At 36.4% G+C, this 21,757-nt stretch overlaps 1 protein-coding gene across 1 annotated transcript in view; it reads left to right on the top strand.

The window, feature by feature from the left end:
- LOC129235795 (uncharacterized) overlaps window positions 1-20,583 on the top strand; it is a 145,143-nt gene extending 124,560 nt beyond the window's left edge. The window contains exons 5-6 of the mRNA XM_054869836.1: window positions 16,537-16,765; window positions 20,462-20,583. Coding sequence (XP_054725811.1) covers window positions 16,537-16,765; window positions 20,462-20,583 — 351 coding nt within the window. The remainder of the gene's footprint in view (window positions 1-16,536; window positions 16,766-20,461) is intronic.
- Window positions 20,584-21,757: the final 1,174 nt, after the last annotated feature.

The raw sequence follows: 21,757 nt of genomic DNA, 5'->3' as shown, positions 1-21,757 counted from the left end.
AAATGAGTAAAACAACTGTAAGGTGGGCCATCGTGACATGAGGTAAGAATCGTATAAAATGTCTATTGTTATAAAGAAATTTTAGGAATTCTGTGGAGCAGATATGTACTCCAAGAACTAAACAATTAAATTATTAAGTGCGCAACTAAGTTCTCGCTGGTTTTTTGGTGAAAATACAACTTTATTCTGAAAAAATGGTCATTTTTTGATGTCCTCATATGAATGGAACTGCTGGTCAGCTAGACCATGTACCATTCATCGGAACAGGTGATAATCGGACGGCGCAATATCTGAAGAGTATGGCGAGTGGGTGTAGGATTTCCCATTTCAGTGTTTCCAGATAGGTTTTAGCGGGTTTGGCAACGTGAGGCCGAGCATTGTCATGCTGTTGTAAAATCACTTTTTCATGCCTCTCCACGTATTGCGGCCGCTTCTCGCGCAGCGGTCGGCTCAATCGCATCAACTAAAGTCGATACCGATCCCCAGTGATGGTTTCGCTTGGTTTTAACAGTTCACAATAAATAACACCAATTTGGTCCCACCAAATACATAGCATAACCTTCGCAGCGTGAATATTCGGCCGAGGCGACGACGTAGAAGCATAACCGGGCAGTCCCCATGACTTTTTTTCTTTGGATTGCTGTAATGAATCTATTTTTCATCACCCGTCACGATGCGATGAAGAAAACCCTTCCCTTTTTGCCGCTGGAGCAGTTGTTCAGAGGCGAAAAAACGACTCTAAAGGAACCCAAGTCCTCTGTTTCTAAATCATTCCCAAAGAATGCAATCGCTTGGAAATCGATTGGCGGGTAACTCCTAATACTGAAGCAAGCTCTTCTTGCGTTTGACACGGATCCTCATTGACCAATGCCTCCAATTTAGCGTCTTTAAATGTTTTTGGCCGTCCTTCACGCGGACGGTCGTCAACATTAAAATCACCGTCTTTGAAGCGACGGAACCAATCTCGGCACGTTGTTTCACTTAAAGCAGCATCTCCATAAACTTTGTGTAGCTCTCGATGCGCCTCAGCCGCCGTTTTTTTCGAATGATAGAGGAAAATCAACACTTCCGACAAATAACGATAATTCGGCACAAAATCAGACATTTTCACAAAACCAAAAGTATATGATACCAAAACAAAATCACTAATGTGTCGAAGCAGTTTGTTTACTAGGTTATGTTAGAGTAGTCTAGCACACACTGCTGGCGGCATCTCTTGACAAACAGCAGGAACTTAGTTGCGCACTTAATAATTTAAGATTTTCAGTGAAACAAATCTGAAGCTTCCAAATATCGTAGAACACTTTCGAATATACAGAAGCATATGTGCTGTTATTTGATGTTCTTTATGAATTTTTTACACTTAAAAATTTTGGGCCAAAATTTATAAAAAATATTATTAAAATCATATTTCGATTTTTAATTACGCGCTCAAAAAATACTATCAAAGTCAAACAATCAAAAATGTCGGGAAACAGCTATAAAGCTCTATTGGAATCAACTTTGCTCGAGATCCGTCAAACGTTTAAGCCTATTAATTGGATCTTTCCACAAGAGAATGAACCTGTACACACTTCAAATGTGGTCAAAATTTGAATTGCGCACCAAAACATTGAAACTTTAGCACGGCCACGTATTTCCCAGATATGAACATTCTCGAAAGTCTATGGGGATGGTTTGCTCGTAAGGTTTATGAGAAAGGGAAACATTTTGAAGCCAATAATGCATTAATTAATTCGAATCATTAAAACGGCCTGTATTGAAATTTTATTAGGCTGTCTGGAGAATTTGTACAAATCCATTTATCAACGTACGAAGTAATTTGTAAAAAATGTGGCAGCACAAACTTTTAAACTTAAAATAGTAAATGTAAAAAAAAAAAATAGATTTGCCTTATTTGTTATTTTTTTATTTTATTTGGTTAGTGCCTCTATTCAAGTGAACCAATAAATCAATACAGCTGCTAAAGTTTTACTTCTGCGAAATATGGTTAGATGGAATAATATTTTGATGCATGTTTATTTTCGAGGAAAGTACAGCCTTCATTTCAGTATAATAATATTTTGATGCATGTTTATTTTCGAGGAAAGTACAGCCTTCATTTCAGTTGTCAGAAAACCTTGGATTACTAGATCTAATACGGATGGTTTAGTATTCATTTTCTTCCATAAAAATTATTGCCTTTAAATAAGTAAACCGGATTGTACAATTCATTTCAACTAACCTTAGTCCAACGCAACTAAAATTTTTACTAAATAAAAAAAAAATTCTAATTGATAGACATCTTGCTTTTACTTTTACGTTCTCCTTTGTTTGTCTGTTTGTATACTGCAGCTATCTGGTTTACATGTGTCAAATTGACGAATGGGGCTATTTGCAAAAGTTATAAATATTGTGATAGGGTGATAAATTTAGCGCCACCTTGTACATACGTATATGCGTTTCATAACCATAGCACAAAGACTCATTAAGCAGCTTGGAAAATTTATTTGTTTTTTTAATTAGCTTCTATATTATACTCCATTTAATTTGACTATAATAAAAATTTAGTTGGAATTAGCTTAAAATACCCGCTGATCAACCATTTTTTTACTGACTATGATGCACAACACAGCTCGTGGAAAAATATCAGAGGTCAATGGGCCCCAACCTGACTAATTTATTTGGCATATGCCAGGATCTTGTTTCTTAAATCTTTCTCCGATGCTACCTGCTTTTGGTATTTCATGAGGTGGTGATCATTGAAGTGAAAGGTATAGAGAAGAATTTAAACTAAATAGTTTTTATCTTGAGTTTTTCGTCAACTTTTCGCTCGAATAAACGTCAAAATAAAGTATTTTAACTATTCTGCATTGTGATACACTTTTAGAAAAGTGAAATTACACATTGTGTTTTGGTGAAGCCAATTATAAGAATAAAAAAAATCGTAGGAGCAGGCGGTCATCATAAATTTGTCCTATTTGTGAACTCAATGGAGTACCGAATGGAACAGCATAGCGATGGAATCCAACGGTTCTATTCTAGTAATATGTATGTCGATGAAGAGATATGCACTGCTAAGCCAATGATCGAATAATCGTCAGTAAAATCAATGAAAGCTTAGAGTCCTAGAGACATTTACGCGTCTATTTCATTGTCAAGAGACTGACAATTTTGGTACAAAACTGGTCTCAGGAAGCTCCATGTATGGGCTTAACCAATCGACCCAAATATACTTTTTGGACCGAATTGGAGCTTGAGATTCTTTGCTGAAACAATTTTTAGTTACTAAAGAAAAATATGTCAGATGCAAAAACATGGTTTCGTATATTTGTTGGGATTGAGAGGAAATCATTCACTATGGTCTGCTCTTATCTGGTCAAATACTCAATTTGTCAACAGCCAGCAAGATTGAAACAAGTTATCGAACAGAAGGAGAAAAAATTGGTTAATAGGGAGGGTGATATGCTCCATCGAGGTAGTGTTAGAGCGCAAACATTTTTACCGACGTGCCCTAAGCTTCGAGAATGTAAATCTCGCATTAAGTGACTATTATTATTATTAGTGCTGTCGGCACTTAGAGAGAACTTTCATTAGATTATGAATGAAGTTTCGCAAGACTTCTATACTCTCAATTAGTGCATTCGCTTTCTACTTTTGATGCTAGCCGACTGTTTTAGTCGAGAGTTTTTCCTTTTGTAGATTAATGAAACTTCGAATAGTCACCAAGCAAGTCATGTGTGCCAAAATTTTTCTGAAAACAGTAACAATACAAATATGAAAAAAAAAAATGTTTGCCACTTAATAAAAGTCACGTCGAATTTAGACTATCCGCTCTGGATATTAGAGCGTTCAAGCAAACAAGTAGGTGAAAGAAGCTTTCACAATGGTCTTATTATTATTCCATATTTCCTATGATATCCTCAATGTACAGACATGGTACTACGCTGTATTATTATAGTATTAAAGAGAGAAAACCGCAATATAAAATTTTTCTTTCCAAGAGATCACCAGTGACCAATGTCGCCAAGAATAAATATTTTATAACTCATAAGCCACAATATACAGGACTTCAAAAGATATATCAGGTCACACATTTGTGCGTAGGTTAGCAGGTGCTATATCAATTTGCCGCTATTAATCGAGGCACTCGCCAAAAATATGAACTTTCCCAAAAAACTACTAAATATTGTATGAAATATTAAGTCAATTGAATAAGATTTAGAAGTTCCAACTTGAGCCTGAAGTTCGAACACTTTAGATTTTTCGGAATTACAATTTTTCTTTATTTTCTAAATTATTATCCAAATTATTTTCCACGCAAAATTGTAGGCAATGCGTTAGATCTTAATATTGTCAAAATTCTACTGATGGTCAGGATCAGGCAAGAATCAAGCATTGAGGGAAGTGGATTACGCTGGAACAAGCATATACTGTAGTATACTGGTGGCGGACTCATAAATGATCGATGTTTCCGATCCGGAAATTTTCGAGATCTTGTTGTCACAATACCCACATATTGCGATTGTCCTGTATTGTTCGAGAAGCCTTCTCTCATATAATAAATAATAAATGGGTGAAAATTATTTGATTAGGAAGAAAACATTTAATAAACTCTTCTTGTACATATTTGATAAAGTAACTTTAGGTATGTCAAATAAATATATATGCAAAAAAACTGTAAAAGTAAACAATTGTACATATTTTGTGGTTGACAGAAGTTCAGACACACATTTTTCAATATCGAACAAATTAAGCGGAATTAGTCGAGTAGGCTTTAATAATATTCTTTTATGTTAATAATAATAATATGAAAATCAAGTAAGTCTGAGCAACTTTTGTCAACAGAGCTGGACAATTTATGTATTGCTGTTAATATTAAAACCTACGTTCAAAAAATTTCATATTTGCGAAAAACTTAAAGTCAATATGCCGGAAGTGCTAAAGGCTATAGACTTTATAATCAAAACAAGCGAAGTATTGTTATAGCTCGTGATTGTATATTTTTTGAAACGTCTTTTGAACCAATTTTAATACAAGAAGACGTTAGTGAAGAAGTACCTTGCTACCATGAAATAAAAGAGTCATCTCAATCGGATGATGGCAAGTGAGGTGAAATTCAGAATGAAAGTGTTGTCGAAGAGCAACTCGAAGACAATGGCGATGATGATGATGAGGGGTATTCTTTAGATGAAGAAAACGACCCGGTAGTTACGCGAAAAAGAGGTCGAGGAAGACCAAAATTATTACGAACAGGTACTGTTGGTAGACCAAAAAGACGATATAATGAGGTAGAGGTTTTAAATTACATTGCTGAGAGTCCTGAAACTGTAGAAGAAGCTTTGTCTTCGCCAGAACGCGAATATTGGGAGGAAGCTATGGAAATAGAGTTCGATTCGCTTACTGAAAATAATACGTGGGTGTTTGTGGACCGACCAAAACATAAACACGTCATTGGTTGTAGGTGGATGTTCACCAAGAAGCGAAAACCATATAGTCGTATCGAAAAGTACAAAGCGAGATTGGTAGCTCAGGGGTGGTCCCAAAGGCGCAACATTGATTACACCGAGACTTACGCACCTGTTGTACGACATTCGACCATTCGATTGTTGTTGGCTTTAGCAGCGAAGTGGTTAATCATGTCGATGTGGTATCAGCTTATTTAAATGGTGATTTAAACGAAGGCGTCTTCATGGTACAACCATTAGCGTTTGAAAGTTCAAGATACCTCAATAAGGTGTGCAAATTAATTAAACCCCTCTACGGTCTTAAACAGGCAGGCCGCGAGTGGAACAAAAAGATCTCCGAAATCCTCACGACTATGGGCTTCAAAAGATGTCAAGCGGATAGTTGTGTATACTTTAAGAGGGAGTATGGTTCCATGTGTCTTATTGGTTTGTACGTGGATGATATGCTGTTAGCTTGCTCTAATGCAAGGCAGACGAAAATTATTTTAAAGCAGCTAAATGAGTTTGTTGAAGCTGTAGATAAAGGGTCGGTATCGTTTTATTTAGGTATGTAAATAGAGAGAGATGCATCTACTGGCACAATATCAATTCATCAAGAACATTATGTGAATCAACTTCCTAAAACATGGGGAATGGACTCATGCAAATCGGCAACTACACCTTGGGTTAATGGCACGGTACTCAAGAAGTGTGAGAAGCAGTGTAACGATATTGACGCGATGCGATACCAAAGTTTAATCGGAGGGTTGATGTACCTAGCGGTAATATCTAGGCCAGATATCGCCCATGTTGTATCTAAATTATCAGAATTTAATAATCATCCACATGAAGAACATTTTAAAGCCGCGAAGCAGGTGTTACGATATTTGAAGCAGAGTTCAGCAGCGAAAATTACTTATTCATCTACAGGTGAAAATTTGTTGCTCTACACAGATTCCGACTGGGCTGGTGACGTATCTGATCGCAAATCAAACAGCGGTTACGTAGTATTGATGTGTGATGGTCTGGTCTCTTGGGAATCAAAAAATCAGTCTATCGTTGCCCTCAGTACAATGGAGGCAGAATATATAGCTGTATGTCAAGGCGCAAAAGATGTTGTTTTTCTCAGAGTGTTGTTGCGTGAAATGGGGTATGACGGGTACGTAAATGAAACTACGAACATATATTGCGATAATCAAAATGCACAATTTTTGCTGAAGAACCCGATGGTGCACAAGCGCAGTAAACACATAGATTTAAGATTTCATTACGTCCGTGAGTTGTTTGAAAAGGGCGAAATCGAGGTGCATTTTGTAAATTCTGATGCAAATGCAGAAGATACAATATAATGACTAAATTTTTAAAGAAATTGAAACATAACAATGGATGTAAATTGCTAAAGCTTACAATGTAATATAATTAAAATGTACTCAAAAGTAGCAATATTATTATTACAATTTTGTCGTAATGAAAATATTAAAATACGGAAAATTTTGAAAAATGTAATTTATAAAATAACTGGGTTGAGAGGGAGAATTGTAGGAATCATAGCAATCCACGATTGTAAGAATCATAGCAGGCCATCTACATTTTGTTCAATCGTTTTTCTTAGTTTTCATATGTATAGTTAGTTGAAATAAATCAACCGTAGCATTTACACGTGCGTTTCCTTTTTCCGGATATACCTATAAAGGCAACATAACCTTACAGTCAAGAAGGGAAGAAGAAAAGTAACAGAAGGAAAAAGATAGAATAAGGAAATAGAGCAAGTTAGTCCTTTGACAATTTTCCAGATTTTTTGGCAAATTTGCAAAATATCCTCCAGTTTGGGAGAACGAATTTTACTCCTTTTCATGACAACGGAACGCAAAATTCGCAGCCTTGCTCTGGCAAATGCAGGACACACACAGAGAAAATGCTCAGGGCTGTCCGCCTCAAGACCGGCTAGTTGGGTCTTAAAGTTATTATCGGATCTCAGCTATTAATAAAAGCATTAAAAAAAAATTAAAGGAGGAGAGTGGTTTTCAAAAATCTATAAAAAAAACATTTTCCAAATTAGAGACTTTAGTCGGAACCTCTAAATCTCTTCGATCGGCCTAAATTTCACATCAATAAAAAACGCTTTGGGAACAATGCAAATCAGCATTAATTAACATTTTCTACAAGAACCTAAATTTTTAATAAGCATTGGCAGCAGAGCGGCTAAAAAAATATTACGAAAAATTTGTATAATGCAATTCAAACGGACAATCCACTTGACTCGGCAGTATGTGAAAATTATTTAAGCAGCGTTTGTGAAATTTTTTTTTGTTTCCCGAAAATTCGGCATGTGCCCAAGTACTACGTTTGGTCGACTCTGCATGTGCATTTTTATTATTCATTTATAACATACGAACGCATATTATGCTGCTTCAGCGCAATTGCATTACTCATACGCACTGACAAACAACAAATTTCAACGTAGAGGTGCATTGTTTAGTTCGGATGTATGAGATTTCAAAAATAATCTACATTCAAGTATAAATTGCAAGAGACCTAAAATATGTACATACACGACATAAGTAGCTTAAGTCAAGCATCCGAAGGGCTGTTGCAGGCTTACCTAGCAGCACACTCTACTGCACAAGTATTATAAATAAATTCACAAACAGCATTCAACACTCGACCGAACCTGTGGAGTGTGAACACTTTGATGCAACCATAAAAAATTGAATTTCAACAATTTTTTTGCTATTTTACTTTATCCGTATGCTGGCAGTACTTATTGCTTTTGTTGCTCCATCACCCCATGGAAAATACCGCACAAAGCCAAAGCAAATTTTATAAAACAAGAAATATAAAATGGACTCAGTAACTAAATCGACCAACTGCTCACAGTTCAGTGCAACAGTTGACTATTGAATGAAGGTATGTTACCAGATTTTGTGAGCTGTTGAAAAATGTTGTTGTGGCTTGTGGTGACGCCAATGTCAATGTTAAAGTGACACACAGAACTCAGATTTAGCAAAAGATTTCTTTGTGCTGGTTTGCTATGTTGACAAAGTGGGGCGCTTTATATGAATGAAAAGCTGTAGTGGAATAAGCTGGAATGTGGTATTCGGGTATGTGCACTTTAATGGAAAGTGAAACTATAGTGTTGCCACTATGCTAAGTTGAGCGAGCTGAGTAAGAATTGGTGCTCAATGGCTTAAGCGAAAGGGAATGGTGAGTGGTCTGTTACAGGTCATGGTTGTGTTGAAATTATTACGTTTTGCTGTGCAAACATTTTTTCATCGAATGGATACTTAAATATGCATGAATGTTCGCGTTTGTTTAAACTGCATTGAGAGGATATTTCGGACACAAAATACCGCATTCTATGCCTTGAATGGCTATCGGGCGAAGGAGTGTGCATATTATGTGCCAAGTAAAGGTTTATATTAGGGATGGACCCTGTTTTTCAAATTCAAGTTTCGATTTTATTTTAAAAATCTAGTATTTTCGGTTTACCGAAAAAAACGAAAATAAAAAATAAATAATTGGCGCGAACACTTCTGTTAGGTGTTTGGCCGAGCTCCTCCTCCTATTTGTGGTGTGCGTCTCGATGTTGTTCCACAAATGGAGAGACCTACAGTTTCAAGCCGACTCCGAACGGCAAATATTTTTATGAGAAGCTTTTTCATGGCAGAAATACACTCGGAGGTTTGCCATTGCCTGCCGAGGGGCGACCGCTATTAGAAAAATGTTTTTTATTTATTAATTCTGCTTTCACCGAGATTCGAACCAACGACCTCTCTGTGAATTCCGAAAGGTAATCACGCACCAACCCATTCGGCTACGGCGATCGAAAATAGTACTATCAAAATCTAAAGACATCGATACCGGGCTAAACTAATCTCTTTTTAATAATATAGCCATGCTCAAAATACTAGTAGTGCGATTTATTACGAAGTTTCAACTTTAGTAAGTTGTTGAGCATACTATTCCATGCAAAATACTTCTGAAAAAGTATTTTATATGGAACAGAAATTCTCAATATCTCATGGAAGAATAAAAAATCGTTAAAAAACAACAGATTTTTGAGCGTCCTCATACTTTATTAAGATTTTGCAAATTATGTTCAACTTTGGATTTTGATTTATATAGTTCTTATCTTATAATAAACTATATTCTTATACTTATTTCTATAAGGAAAATGAAGTACAAAAATAGAAAAAGAAATATTCGAAACTTGGTAGTGTATCGCGATACTATTATTCTGAACAGGTGTAAGTATACTTGTTATACGATTTTTTAGCGAAGCCATTCACTTCATAAAATCAAAATGGAAGCTGTTCCAAGCGGTATGCAGAGTGAAACCAACTTACGCAGCGCAAGTTTGGGAGTATGCCTTATTCGATGAAGTAAATAAACTTCAACGTTGCTTCATTAAAATAATCCTCAAACTACTCGAGTTCACTTCGAATTATGCAATAACACTTGAAACTAATTAAGAAGTATATCTGGAAAACAATTTATAAATACAATTGCAACAAACTCCCACACAAATTAACACAAGGCGTCTTCAGTAAAAATGGGTTTTGGCTTAAGCAACTGAACGACATGGGAATGGAGTTCGGTCTGAAGTTTGAAGAAAACATCACCGCTACAGAATGCCAAGATCGCTGTGTGTAACTTCCTACTAAAATGAAAATAAAAGAGCTCAACATGGCAAGGCGAAAATCACAGTCAAGCGCGACGCGAATTTATAAACATTTAGACTACTCAAAAGGGGAATCAAATATTAAAGAAGATATGCGTCTAGTTGACATTACAACAATTTTCAAAGCAAGATGTAGTTTACTAAAGCTAAATGCAATCAAGCATGGAAATACCTAGAAAATTTGCACCCTGTGCCACGAGGAAGAAGATATGCAACTCTTCTTAGGAAGATGTCCGGTACTGAAGGAGTTTAGAACAAGATACCTAATACAGCGAAGCTAAATGAAGCAGAAGTAATAGATATAAATTGATAAGATATAGTGGTTAAATTTCAAAAGCCGATGCTGAATGGGAACCACACATAAACGTCAAAATTTCTTCTGCATTTTATTTAACATTTTTCAATCTCAAGCTAACTCAATTTGAACCATGGAAAGATACACAATCAAGCAACGCGTAAAAGTTATTCAGGCTTATTATGAAAACGGGCATTCAAATCAAAATGCATATCGCGCACTTCGTGAAGAAAATCATCTTCAGTGATGAGGCACATTTTCACCTTAGTGGATTCGTCAATAAGCAGAATTGCCGCATTTGGGCGAATGATAGTCCAAGAGTGATTGCCGAAAAACCAATGCACCCACAAAGAGTGACTGTTTGGTGCGGTTTATGGGTCGGCGGCATCGTTGTGAGCTGATAACGAACTTTTTATGGCCCGAATTGGAAGATATGGATGTGAACGATATGTGGTTTCACCAGGACGGTACCACTTGTCACACAGCTAGCAAAACAATGCTCGAAAAATTTGATGGCCGAATAATACCCCTTCGTGGCGATGCCAATTGGCCGCCAAGATCATGTGATTTGACACCGTTGGACTTCTTTCTTTGGAGTTATTTGAAAGAAAAGGTGTACGTCGAAAGCCAGCAACAATTCAAGAGCTAAAGGATGAGATAGTTCGGCACATTAACGGCATAGAACCTCAATTATGCCTCAGCGTCAACGAAAATTTGGACCATCGGACAGAGGTGTGCCGCCGAGGCCAGATGGCAGATATTTTTTATGAGCACCTTTTCCATGGCATTAATACACTCGGAGGTTTGGCATTATTCATGGTAGTGAGGCACCAACCCATTCAACTACGGTGGTGGCGGAAAAAAATAATTACCAAAATATAAAAACCCAAGCGATTTTTAGAAACACCCATATTTTTTGAAACATACCTTTGTACTAATCCTTATCAAACACCTTTCTCAAGCTCGCACTGGCCTGAGTTGAAAGGGGTTGGCCTTTGGACGCAATCACTCGAGGTAGCAATTTCAGGCAGTTAACACCTCATTTCTCTGAACTTCGTACAGAGCTCTCTATCCACAAACTGGGGTTTTATTTATTTATTTATTTCAATTTCAGACATCGGTATCCCTTTAACTGTTGTTAAAGAGGAATTGCACATTTTATTTCTCAGAAAGGCGCATGATCGATGAAGCTCCATTTCTTCGTGTGCTATGTTGAAAATCCTTTGGCCCTAGTACAATAGACGCGGTCACAGAAAGTTCTGGCTACTCCTCGCCATTCAATTTCCAAGCTCATAACCAGGCCATTGGAGGATCGGCACACATTCAGAAAATCTACGTTTAGCATTTAATCTTCATTGTAGGACGAGCTCCTTTCAGAGAAGTGAGCAATAGAGTACTTTCTCTGTATATGTCCGGATTTGGCAGCTAGCCGATTAAGGTGTACTCCTTTCGTCGACAGCCTGAAGGTCTTATAATGGTATCAAAACGGCGCTGCAGTGCTTGGAGAGTGCCAGACTGGAACTTCAACCATTTCACCTACTTACCTAAAGCAGGTTAAGATAATGCCTCCCTGTTGGATTCCGTTAGTTATAGGAAGCAGTTAACGCACCAACTCTTATCTCCTTTTTTCCCCTCTTTCTTCTTGTTTCTTCTCTCTTTTTCTCTTGCAATGGTATCACAAAGGGAAACATTGATTTTACGCCTTATAGACAACCATATAACCTAACCTCAACGAATCATCCTCGAGAGCATATTTTACGGCAACGAGTTACTACACAAATTAGGCTCAACAGGTAGGGTTTGGGTAGCCCATTTGTTAATAATTATAATAACAAAAACATAATAATTTCAATTTTGCTTATTAAAGAAATCAACTTAACCCATTGATATTCCTAATGTCGGTAAATTAAAACTCGCCAAAAGTCATTAAACATTTGCTAAGGAACTTTTTCGATTCGAAAATCTTTTAGATTTTTTTCGTGTATAAACTTCGAGTGTAAATCTTATTTGAAAACTATCGATTTTACCAACTACAAATTGACATATTCGAAGTTCGTGCTCTTGATCCAAGATCTTAAAATATTTAAATGAAGTTTTACAATATTCAAAAGAAAAGAAATTGTCGAATTACTATGTTAGAATAAGAGAAAATCCTTGCTTTGATAGTTTTTTTGCTAAACTTAAATGCCTAGCTTGTCCATTTTATTGATGTAATTCATGGATCAGCCATGGCGGCCATTGTTAAGCGACACATGAAGCACATTTTTGTTAAACTCGAGCGCTACCAGAAATATCGCTACCAACGTGAAATATGCCAAAATTTGATCAATAAAAATTTCCGTCAGAACCGTTTTCACTTTTATTTTTTTATTTTTTAATTCATGCAGTAGCTGTTGAGGATATTGAAGTACATACTAGAATAGGGCATTTGAGGTCAGTATCTTTGGAACGAAAAAAAAATTGTGCCCTTTAGACAAAAACGTCGAGATATCATACTCTAAGATCCTAATGTAAACACCACATATATGACGAAAAACGCCAACTATTATTTTCGGAAACCAAACAATGCATTTTTTGTTCGAAAATAACTTGCAATGGAATAACCTTCGTTTCTTGTAAAGTGGTATATTTCAATATATTATATATTTTATGCAGCTTTGCAAGCTTAGATACTCCTGAAAGAACAATTCCGCAATATTCCTTTTAAAATATTGGGTTGGGGAAAAAGTAATGTCGTATTTTGTCAATTGAGTGCGACATTTAAACATATCTTGCGTTGTACTTATTGCATCGGGTCACACTAAACGGCGATTTGAAGACGACAATCTGTACTACAAGTGTTTCTTTGACAGTGTTGTGATCTTACGTTTCAGTCTTAAGTTATAGCACGTCAAAGATGGAGTCCACCAAGCAAGAAATTCGTCATATTGTATGTTTTTACTACCTTAGAGGTAAAAATGCAACGAAGGCGGCGGCAAAAATTTGTGAAGTTTTTGGGCCTGATAGTGTAACGATTCGCAAAGCACAGCGTTGGTTCGATCGATTTCGTTCTGGTGTAGTAGAGTCGAAGATGCACCCCGTACTGGTAGGCCAATCGTCGTAGAGACTGATAAAATCGTTGAAATTATCCAAAGAGACCGGCATGGGAGCATTCGTTCGATTAGTCAGGAACTACAGGGTAGGCCATTTAAAGCGGGCCCATTTGTTTCTGAAAAAAAAACATTGAAAAAAACATTTTTTTTTGTGTTGATATGAAAAATCATTTATTTTGATTCAAGGAGATTTGTTCCAGCTAGTTTTTGAAAATGATATCCTTCAAATGTTTGCCTCTGGCCTTGATGGCCAAATGTGTCCTTTTTTCGGCGTTTTCCATCGTTTTGGCCAATATTTCGGCCGGTATGGCGGCGATTTCGCGTCGGATATTGTTTTTAAGTTGAGTTAGAGTCCTTGGCTTGTTGATGTATACCTTGGATTTCAGATAACCCCACAAATAAAAGTCCGGTGGCGTCAAATCTGGTGATCTCGGTGGCCACGGAAAATCACCATTTTTCGAAATCAACGGTTTCGACGGCCCATTTGGCATAATCAAGCCGTTTCGGGTAATCAGCCGGGTTTAATTTTTGTGCCATTTGAATTTTGTACGGACACATTTTCAAATCGATGCGAATTATGCGCCTGAGTGTTGTCCTGGCGATGCCTAATTCCTGAGAACGACGATAACTCGATGTTCGCGGAGCCTCCTCAACACTGGCTCGTACAGCCTCGATATTTTCAGCAGAACGTCGTGTACGTTGTCTGGATGCGTGGCTGGTATTGCTGAGACTACCGTGGTTAATAAATTTTGCGTATAAACGCTGTAAAGTGCTTTTGGATGGCGCACTTTTAACTTTATTTTTTTTTTTAAACGCACGTTGAGTTTTCACAATTGAGAAGTTATTTTGGATGTAAAGCTGAATTATTTCAGCGCGTTCTTTTGGAGTGTACTGCTCCATGGTAAAAATTGTCTTGGACTGACGCTTCCAACGCGCTATGTCATTAGTCGATCTGACGTTCCTGTCAAAAGTTATAGGGTTGCCAGATGGGCCCGCTTTAAATGGCCTACCCTGTAGGTGTAGAACACAAAACCGTTCGGAACCATTTGCAGAAGATTGGATTCCAAAAAAAGCTGGATGTTTGGGTGCCACACGTGTTGACATAAAAAAATCTCTTGGACCGAATCAACGCTTGTGATTCTCTGCTACGACGGAACGAACTTGACCCATTTTTGAAGTGGATGGTGACTGGCGATGAAAAGTGGAGCACGTACCACAACACCAAGCGAAAAAGATCGTGGTCGAGAAGCGGCGAGCCGGCCCAAACCATCGACATGCCGGGATTGACCGCCAGGAAGGTTTTGCTGTGTGTTTGGTGGGATCGGAAGGGAATTATCCACTATGAACTGCTCGACTATGGCCAGGCCCTTAATTCGGTACTCTACTGTGAGCAACTTGGCCGTTTGAAGCAGGCGATTGACCAGAAGCGGCCAGAATTGCTCAATAGGAATGGTGTTGTGTTCCACCAGGACAACGCTCGTCCTCACACATCTTTGATGACCCGCCAGAAGCTACAGGAGCTCGGATGGGATGTCCTATCGCACCTACCATATAGTCCGGACCTGGCACCAAGTGACTATCATCTCTTCCGGTCCATGCACAACCCCCTTGGTGATACCAAGTTGGCCTCAAAAGAGGCTTGCGAAAACTGGTTGTCTGAGTTTTCTGCAAATAAGCAAGGGGGGTTTTATAAAGGGGGGATAATGAAGTTGCCTTCTAAATGGCGAGAAGTTTGCGAACAAAACGGGGCATATTTAACTTGAATCGGATAATTCTAAGTACGTTAAATAAAGCGTCAAATTTCCATCACAAATACGACATTTCTTTTTCCCCAACCCAATACTAAACGTTTTACATAGCCGAAAGTTACATATTTCTGAATTATTCATAAAATAAATTCGTAAAAAGATTATACCTAAAAAAAACCAAAAATGAAGTCAATTTCTTATAAGTGTTTGCACTTTTTTTCTTAATTATATTTGGTCCTCACCAAATTATTCCATAAAATTTAAGAACAGAAATAACATGGAAATAAGTGCTTCATCAATTATCTACCGCATGCCACATACGAGTCTCATGACATACTTTTTAAAAGCATACTTTTGCAAGGCCATAAGTTGGCGAGCAGTGTTTAATTGAAAATACAAATAATTTGTAAGCCAACAGTAACAACACACGTACATATAGTACATACACAACTATCTCTCCTATCACTAAATCATAGGTATACTCGTTATATTGGCCTAACGAGCGATTGCTGGTCGATATTCAACTAAAGGCGAATATGCGGGATATGAAAAAACACACGAATTCACATTTTCATGTTAAAATACATATACAGGGTTACTACGAAAGTGGTCTGTTTCTTATTTTATAGGCGGCATGACGTCCAAAAGATAACCGTTTTCAACATATTCGATTTCAAAGAAATCTTCCTTTTTTTACTGTACATTCTCTTTTTTTAAATGTTAGTTGAAAGGTCTGATTTTTTTTCTGTGATAAGTTAAAGAGTATGTCAATTAATAAAAACTATCAATGAAATTGAAACAAGTGCTTGGAAACGATTCTGCAAATTATTTTAGAATCTAGTATGCCTTTTTAGCTACTCATGAAAGTACAATATTTAAAGTAAGGCTGATGCGGACTCAACTAATGGAGGGTAAAATTTGACAAGAAGAAAAAAATTTAAAAAATCTTCGATTAAAGCAAAAAACTTAGCAATTTAATCTTTTTACTCATTATCATTCATTATTTTCTTTAAATACTGAAATGGAAAATACTGAAATACTCAAATGGACCTTTGAACAAATATTTAAAAGAATAAATAATTTAAAAAATCTAATATGTCGAAAATGGTTAAAATTTCGATATTTTGCCATATAGCCACATTAAACAGTAAATAACGTGTGTCCTTAATTATCTAGAACGACTTTCTTGGTAGCCCTGTATACATACATACATATGTAGTTATACTTCATACTTATAAGGGAAAGTGTATTCGTGTACTTGTGCTTATGTGCATGTATTTTTTGTGCATTTCAGGTGGTCGACGATAGCTATCTGATAGCCTACAATGACACCGTACACAAACATGGCCTCATAACGTCAATGCTTGGCCTTGAGTTGGCAGTTGACGGACGTCACTTTCAGGATGGTACGATGCGTGTTAAATGCTTGGCTAGCATATCGCCGGTGCTGTGGAGTGGCGACAAGGAGAGCGTGCTGCAGCGACGGCGTGGCATCATCGACAATCGGGAGGCAATGTTGTTAGGTGAGTGGTGAATAATGAAACATGTTTGTGAAAGTAAAATTTGAGGACAAACTCCTAACACGAAAATATGCAGAGTAAGTGAAGCGTAATTGGTAAAAGAAGTAGGGGAAGAGTGACAATATAGGCGACGTAAAAAGACCTAACTAATACTACATTAGTTAATTGACAATTTTAGAGTGGTGATAGGGTATGTCCCTCAAAGGTGACTATGCAAAATTATTTGCATGAAGCCTAAAAGGCCGGTAGCGGGTACTGCTTTTGAAGCGGTTCTATGTCAGCACTTTTTTTTGGGCATATGTAAAATGCTTGACAGGCAGTTGGAATTTCATCGTCCTTGATACTCTCGCATCAAGATAAGGTTCGTTTAAACCCTAGTGTAATAATGCTAAGTACGCCAGCCAGTTGGCGGTTTCCTTATTTTCATTTTTAAAATATTTTTTGAGAAATGAGGTAGAATAGAAAAAAATTACTGTTTAACCGGCAAGTCTGTGTACGGAAAACGAATGTCACTCATACTTGGCACACTTTGTACTATGGCTCTTATAAATCGGTATTTTATTATCAGTCGTATTTTAGTTGAATTGAAATGAATATTAGATGTGGTAAATTTACTATACTGTATTTACACCCGCGCGCACTTATGCACAAGGGTGGAACTGGAACAACTGGATGAAGGAAGCGCGATAGATACATACATATACATATGTACCAAAATGCTCCGAATGATGAGAGGTGTCTATTTAGCATTGCCTGTCTGCCCATTTAACCGCGCGTACGGTATCTCTAGTGAAAATTAATATATTACACCGAGGCTTGGTACACATATTAGCAAGCAAAGATTAAATTTTGCTAAAACATGCACTGGTATATAAATTCCATCCCTACTGAATTCAGCCCTTCTGTACTTGCTTTAATAAAAATCCTTTGATATGTGAAAGTAGACACTGAAAATCTACCGAAATAGCAAATGTGCAACCAAACCCTGGGTCCAAATATTTTTGGGTGACGCACTTTAGTAATTTTTAACCAAATTTGATTCAACTTCATAAATTTCATTTCAAGAAGCTCATATAAACGTAGGATAAAAGTGCCATACATACACCATTTGCTTTCAGTGTTACCTATAAGTCCAAAACCCACTGTGGAGTGCATATGTCCATCATACATTTTAAGCCAAATGACTTTATATGGTTTTATCAAAAATTCATATTAAAGTACTTTTAACGGTCAACATTCGCGATTTCCTCTTTGAACAAAGTATGTAACTTCAGCAGCTTCAGAAAGCCATCATTCGTTCCCATTCCAATTTAATTTGGAGTTGCAGCAAAAATGCATTAACTCTTCGCGCCCGCAAAATTCAATTTAATGCACCACAATTTCAACGAAATTGCATTGTGCGCACATACGAGCTGATGCATAAAAGGTATGTATGTGTATGTATGTACGCGTACATGCACTTTTCCACCACCGATGCATGCATTCAATTCTTTTTTGCAATTCTCTTCAATTGCTCTTCCTTCTCCTCGTTGGCTGAGTTGACTTGAATTTCAATAGTGTCACCATTGATCGGCCTTGCAAACATTCATGGTGTGGTGGTCTATCCTGTGAGCACTACGCCAACGTCGCTGGTACGTGAACTGCATTTCAGATCAACGTAGACATTTGCTTACCAATTCAATGCGCTCTTACAGTTGACCGCTACGTCCAGTGGTTACATTTATTGTCCTACAAAAATTGTAGGTTTTCTTGTTTTTGTTGGTGGTGTTGGAAGCAGCTGGTTGGCAAAACCGTAGTTGATTGCTCAGCACTTGATATGCTGACGTAGTCTCTGTTTGATGTACGTCCGGATCTCAGAAGCACTATCTATTTGAGCTTCTTATGAAAGTCAGCTAAATCTTCTTTACGCTATCACTTCCTTTCGCAATCAATTTTTAAGCAATGCAGCTAAGAAATGTATGGATGTACAAATATGCGCTAGGTATGCGAGTTTTTTGATTTTTGGAATCTCGGGATTTTAGGGATGTCTCAATTACAATTTCGGGATTCTGGGATGAGTCCCGAGATTTAGATTTTCATTATTTTACAACAACTTAACTCAAAAAAAAAAAAACATTACTTACATCAAAACTTTTTAAGAAGCCCTTCTATTATACTTATATAATCAGTAATAAATAAATAGGTTTCAAAGCTACTTTTTTATGTAAATTGAAAACTATTTCATTGGTAACAAAACAAACACCATCAGTTAAATTTAACTATTTAATAAAGCTTTAGCGTGTATATAACCGATAATGTAACTTAAGTTAATGTCGAAAAAAATCACAGTGGAAAAGGATTTAGATGCTTTCCATTTCAATTCAACCGGGCTATTCGGGTCATGTTCTTCGATTTCGATGTAACTCAAATATGTTGCTCTCTGGCCAAAATAATGAGACACGTATTTTTTTGTTCGCCCGAAAAAAAATTTTTTTAAGAGTTATCGGCAATTTTGTTTTTCGGATCAAAATAGATTTTTTTTTTATTTCTATAAGCAAATTTTTTTTTTAAATGCCCATAACTTAGTCAAAAATGAACCGATTTTAATAATTCTGGGTTCAAAATGATCGTCGTTACTTACACACGCGACGTCATGTAGAAACAATTGCAAAAAAGTAGTAAAATTTTTTATTTAGCAAAAAAGAAAAAAAATTGAAATTTTTTCGAAATTCAATATTTCAAAAAGTGTATTTTTGTTTTTTTTATAACTTTTTCCAAATCAAGAAGACACCTCAAACTTCAATTAAGCTGAATGCCCAGTAGCTAAAATGAGTTGTTTTTGAGTAATGAATTTTTGAGTAAAAAACCTGTTTTGCACTTTTTGTTTTTTGCAAAATAAAAATGTTCAACTCCTTTTTTGCAAGTGTTTCTACATGAAGTCGCTTGTGTAAGTAATGACGATCATTTTGAACCCAAAATTATTAAAATCGGTTGATTTTTGACTAAGTTATGAGCATTTAAGTCGCTCGTGTAAGTAATGACGATCATTTTGAACCCAGAATTATTAAAATCGGTTCATTTTTGACTAAGTTATGGGCATCCAAAAAAAAAATTTGCTTATAGAAATAAAAAAAAATCGATTTTGATCTTGTTTTTCGGATTGACGATAACTCTTGAAAAAAAATTGTTTCGGGCGAACAAAAAAATACGTGTCTCATTATTTTGACCAGAGAGCAACATATTTGAGTTACATCGAAATCGAAGAACATGACCCGAATAGCCCGGATGAATTGAAATGGAAGGCATCTTTAGAACGGAGTAATAGTCTTGTGACTTCATTTTATGCGGAGCAAAGTCTGTGCAACATTTTTTGATATTGAAATAATAAAGTCAGAACTTATTATTCATATACGTACCTGAAGTGCTTATTGATACATATATGTAGTTCAATATTATTTGCTACAACTGAAATATTATTAACACATCAGTCATTATAAGAGTGGAACATTGAACATAAAAAACCCAACAGATTTCTACCACGAAAGAGTTGGAAACGCAAATTGCTTTTAATGCTGATTTTATGCTACAAAAATTCATTTTTTGCCCCCGAAAATCCCGGGATTACCATCCCTAATATGTATATGTATATGTAATATGTATAATAATTCGATTTTCATTAATCCTTCTTTTGAATTTCCTTTCTTACTTTTCTCGTTACAGTACGTGGTGCAGCTGCTCGCCTGCATCCTTTGGGCAATTTTCTTCGCAGCTTACGTCTACTCGCCAGCGTTACTATACTAACAATAATATGTCAATTACTATTGCGCACCGAACTAACCTAAACAGGCGATAAAATAATTATGAACGCACGCTAACACAACAAATAAAATCTATAAGTTTAACTTAGTGCAATTTCAAGTAAAGCAAAACAAAAATCAACAACAATATATTATATATGTTGAATTTAATGTAGGAAAAATAATTACACATAAGTAGTAAACATAAAAAGCTGATCTCCAAAATATCTATGCAGGGTAACAAAAATTAAATGTATGCAAACTTTCAAAAAGTATTGTGAATGTATGGGTAATAGCTCAAGGTACGCACATTTTCAAAAAACATTAATATAAATCTTCAATCCTTTTAACCTTGAACTAAAAAGTTTATTTCACAATGTCTACTCAGAGCACCGACATTATATCTTTGCACAAGTGTGGCAAATAAAATTTTCATAGCCCGTTAGTTGATTTCTCGTACGGTTAAACGATTTAAGGAGCTGGGTAAAGAAGGCTATGCGCTTGGTTCAAAAAAATGAGTGGAATCAGACAAAATAATTTTATAAAAGCTAGTTCAGCGAAATTCAAGGATTTCTATAGCAAAATATTTATCTCTTATTTTTAATTTTTTTATCGCGAATTAGTGACCCTTATAGCAAAAAAAAGAACTCGGACTAAAGCCTTACAAAATCGAAAATACACAGCTACTTACAGAATAAGAAAAAAGGATCGGCTTTACAGATAACACCTTCTGGTTTGAAGGCTAGCTGGTAGGTGATGGGAAAAATTCGTGTTCTCAGATGAAAAATTACTCCGCGGAGAACAAATGGTTAACTGAAGCCCTGTCAGAGTAAAATATTGGCAAAATATCCAGTAGTAGTCCATAAGATTAAAATTAGAACGGAATGATACAGAACTCGCTTTTCTAACTTTAATTCATCAGGATGATGACCATCATATTCCTCGATCTTAATCCTCTAGATTACAGTTATGCGACATAAAAACTTGGACAACTTTAAGCAAGCGCGGTACCAGAAACAGGGTATACTAGCTGTAGGCGAGCTGCGAAAAATTTAATGAAGCATTTGAAAGAGCACATTCATGCGAAAAGCGACTATTTAATTACTTTTGCAATTATTAGTAATTCCTTTTTTTCAGTATTTGTTATTCGTTCACGCATCAGTTCCTTATATCAATTTGACTACAACATCTCTTCTTTTTTGTGTGAAAATGTGAAGCA

This window comes from Anastrepha obliqua, chromosome 1 (genome assembly GCF_027943255.1).
Source record: "Anastrepha obliqua isolate idAnaObli1 chromosome 1, idAnaObli1_1.0, whole genome shotgun sequence".
NCBI classification, from domain to species: Eukaryota; Metazoa; Arthropoda; class Insecta; order Diptera; family Tephritidae; genus Anastrepha; species Anastrepha obliqua.
The sequence above is the reverse complement of the archived record's forward strand: the minus strand, read 5'-3'. Positions and strand labels throughout refer to the sequence as shown.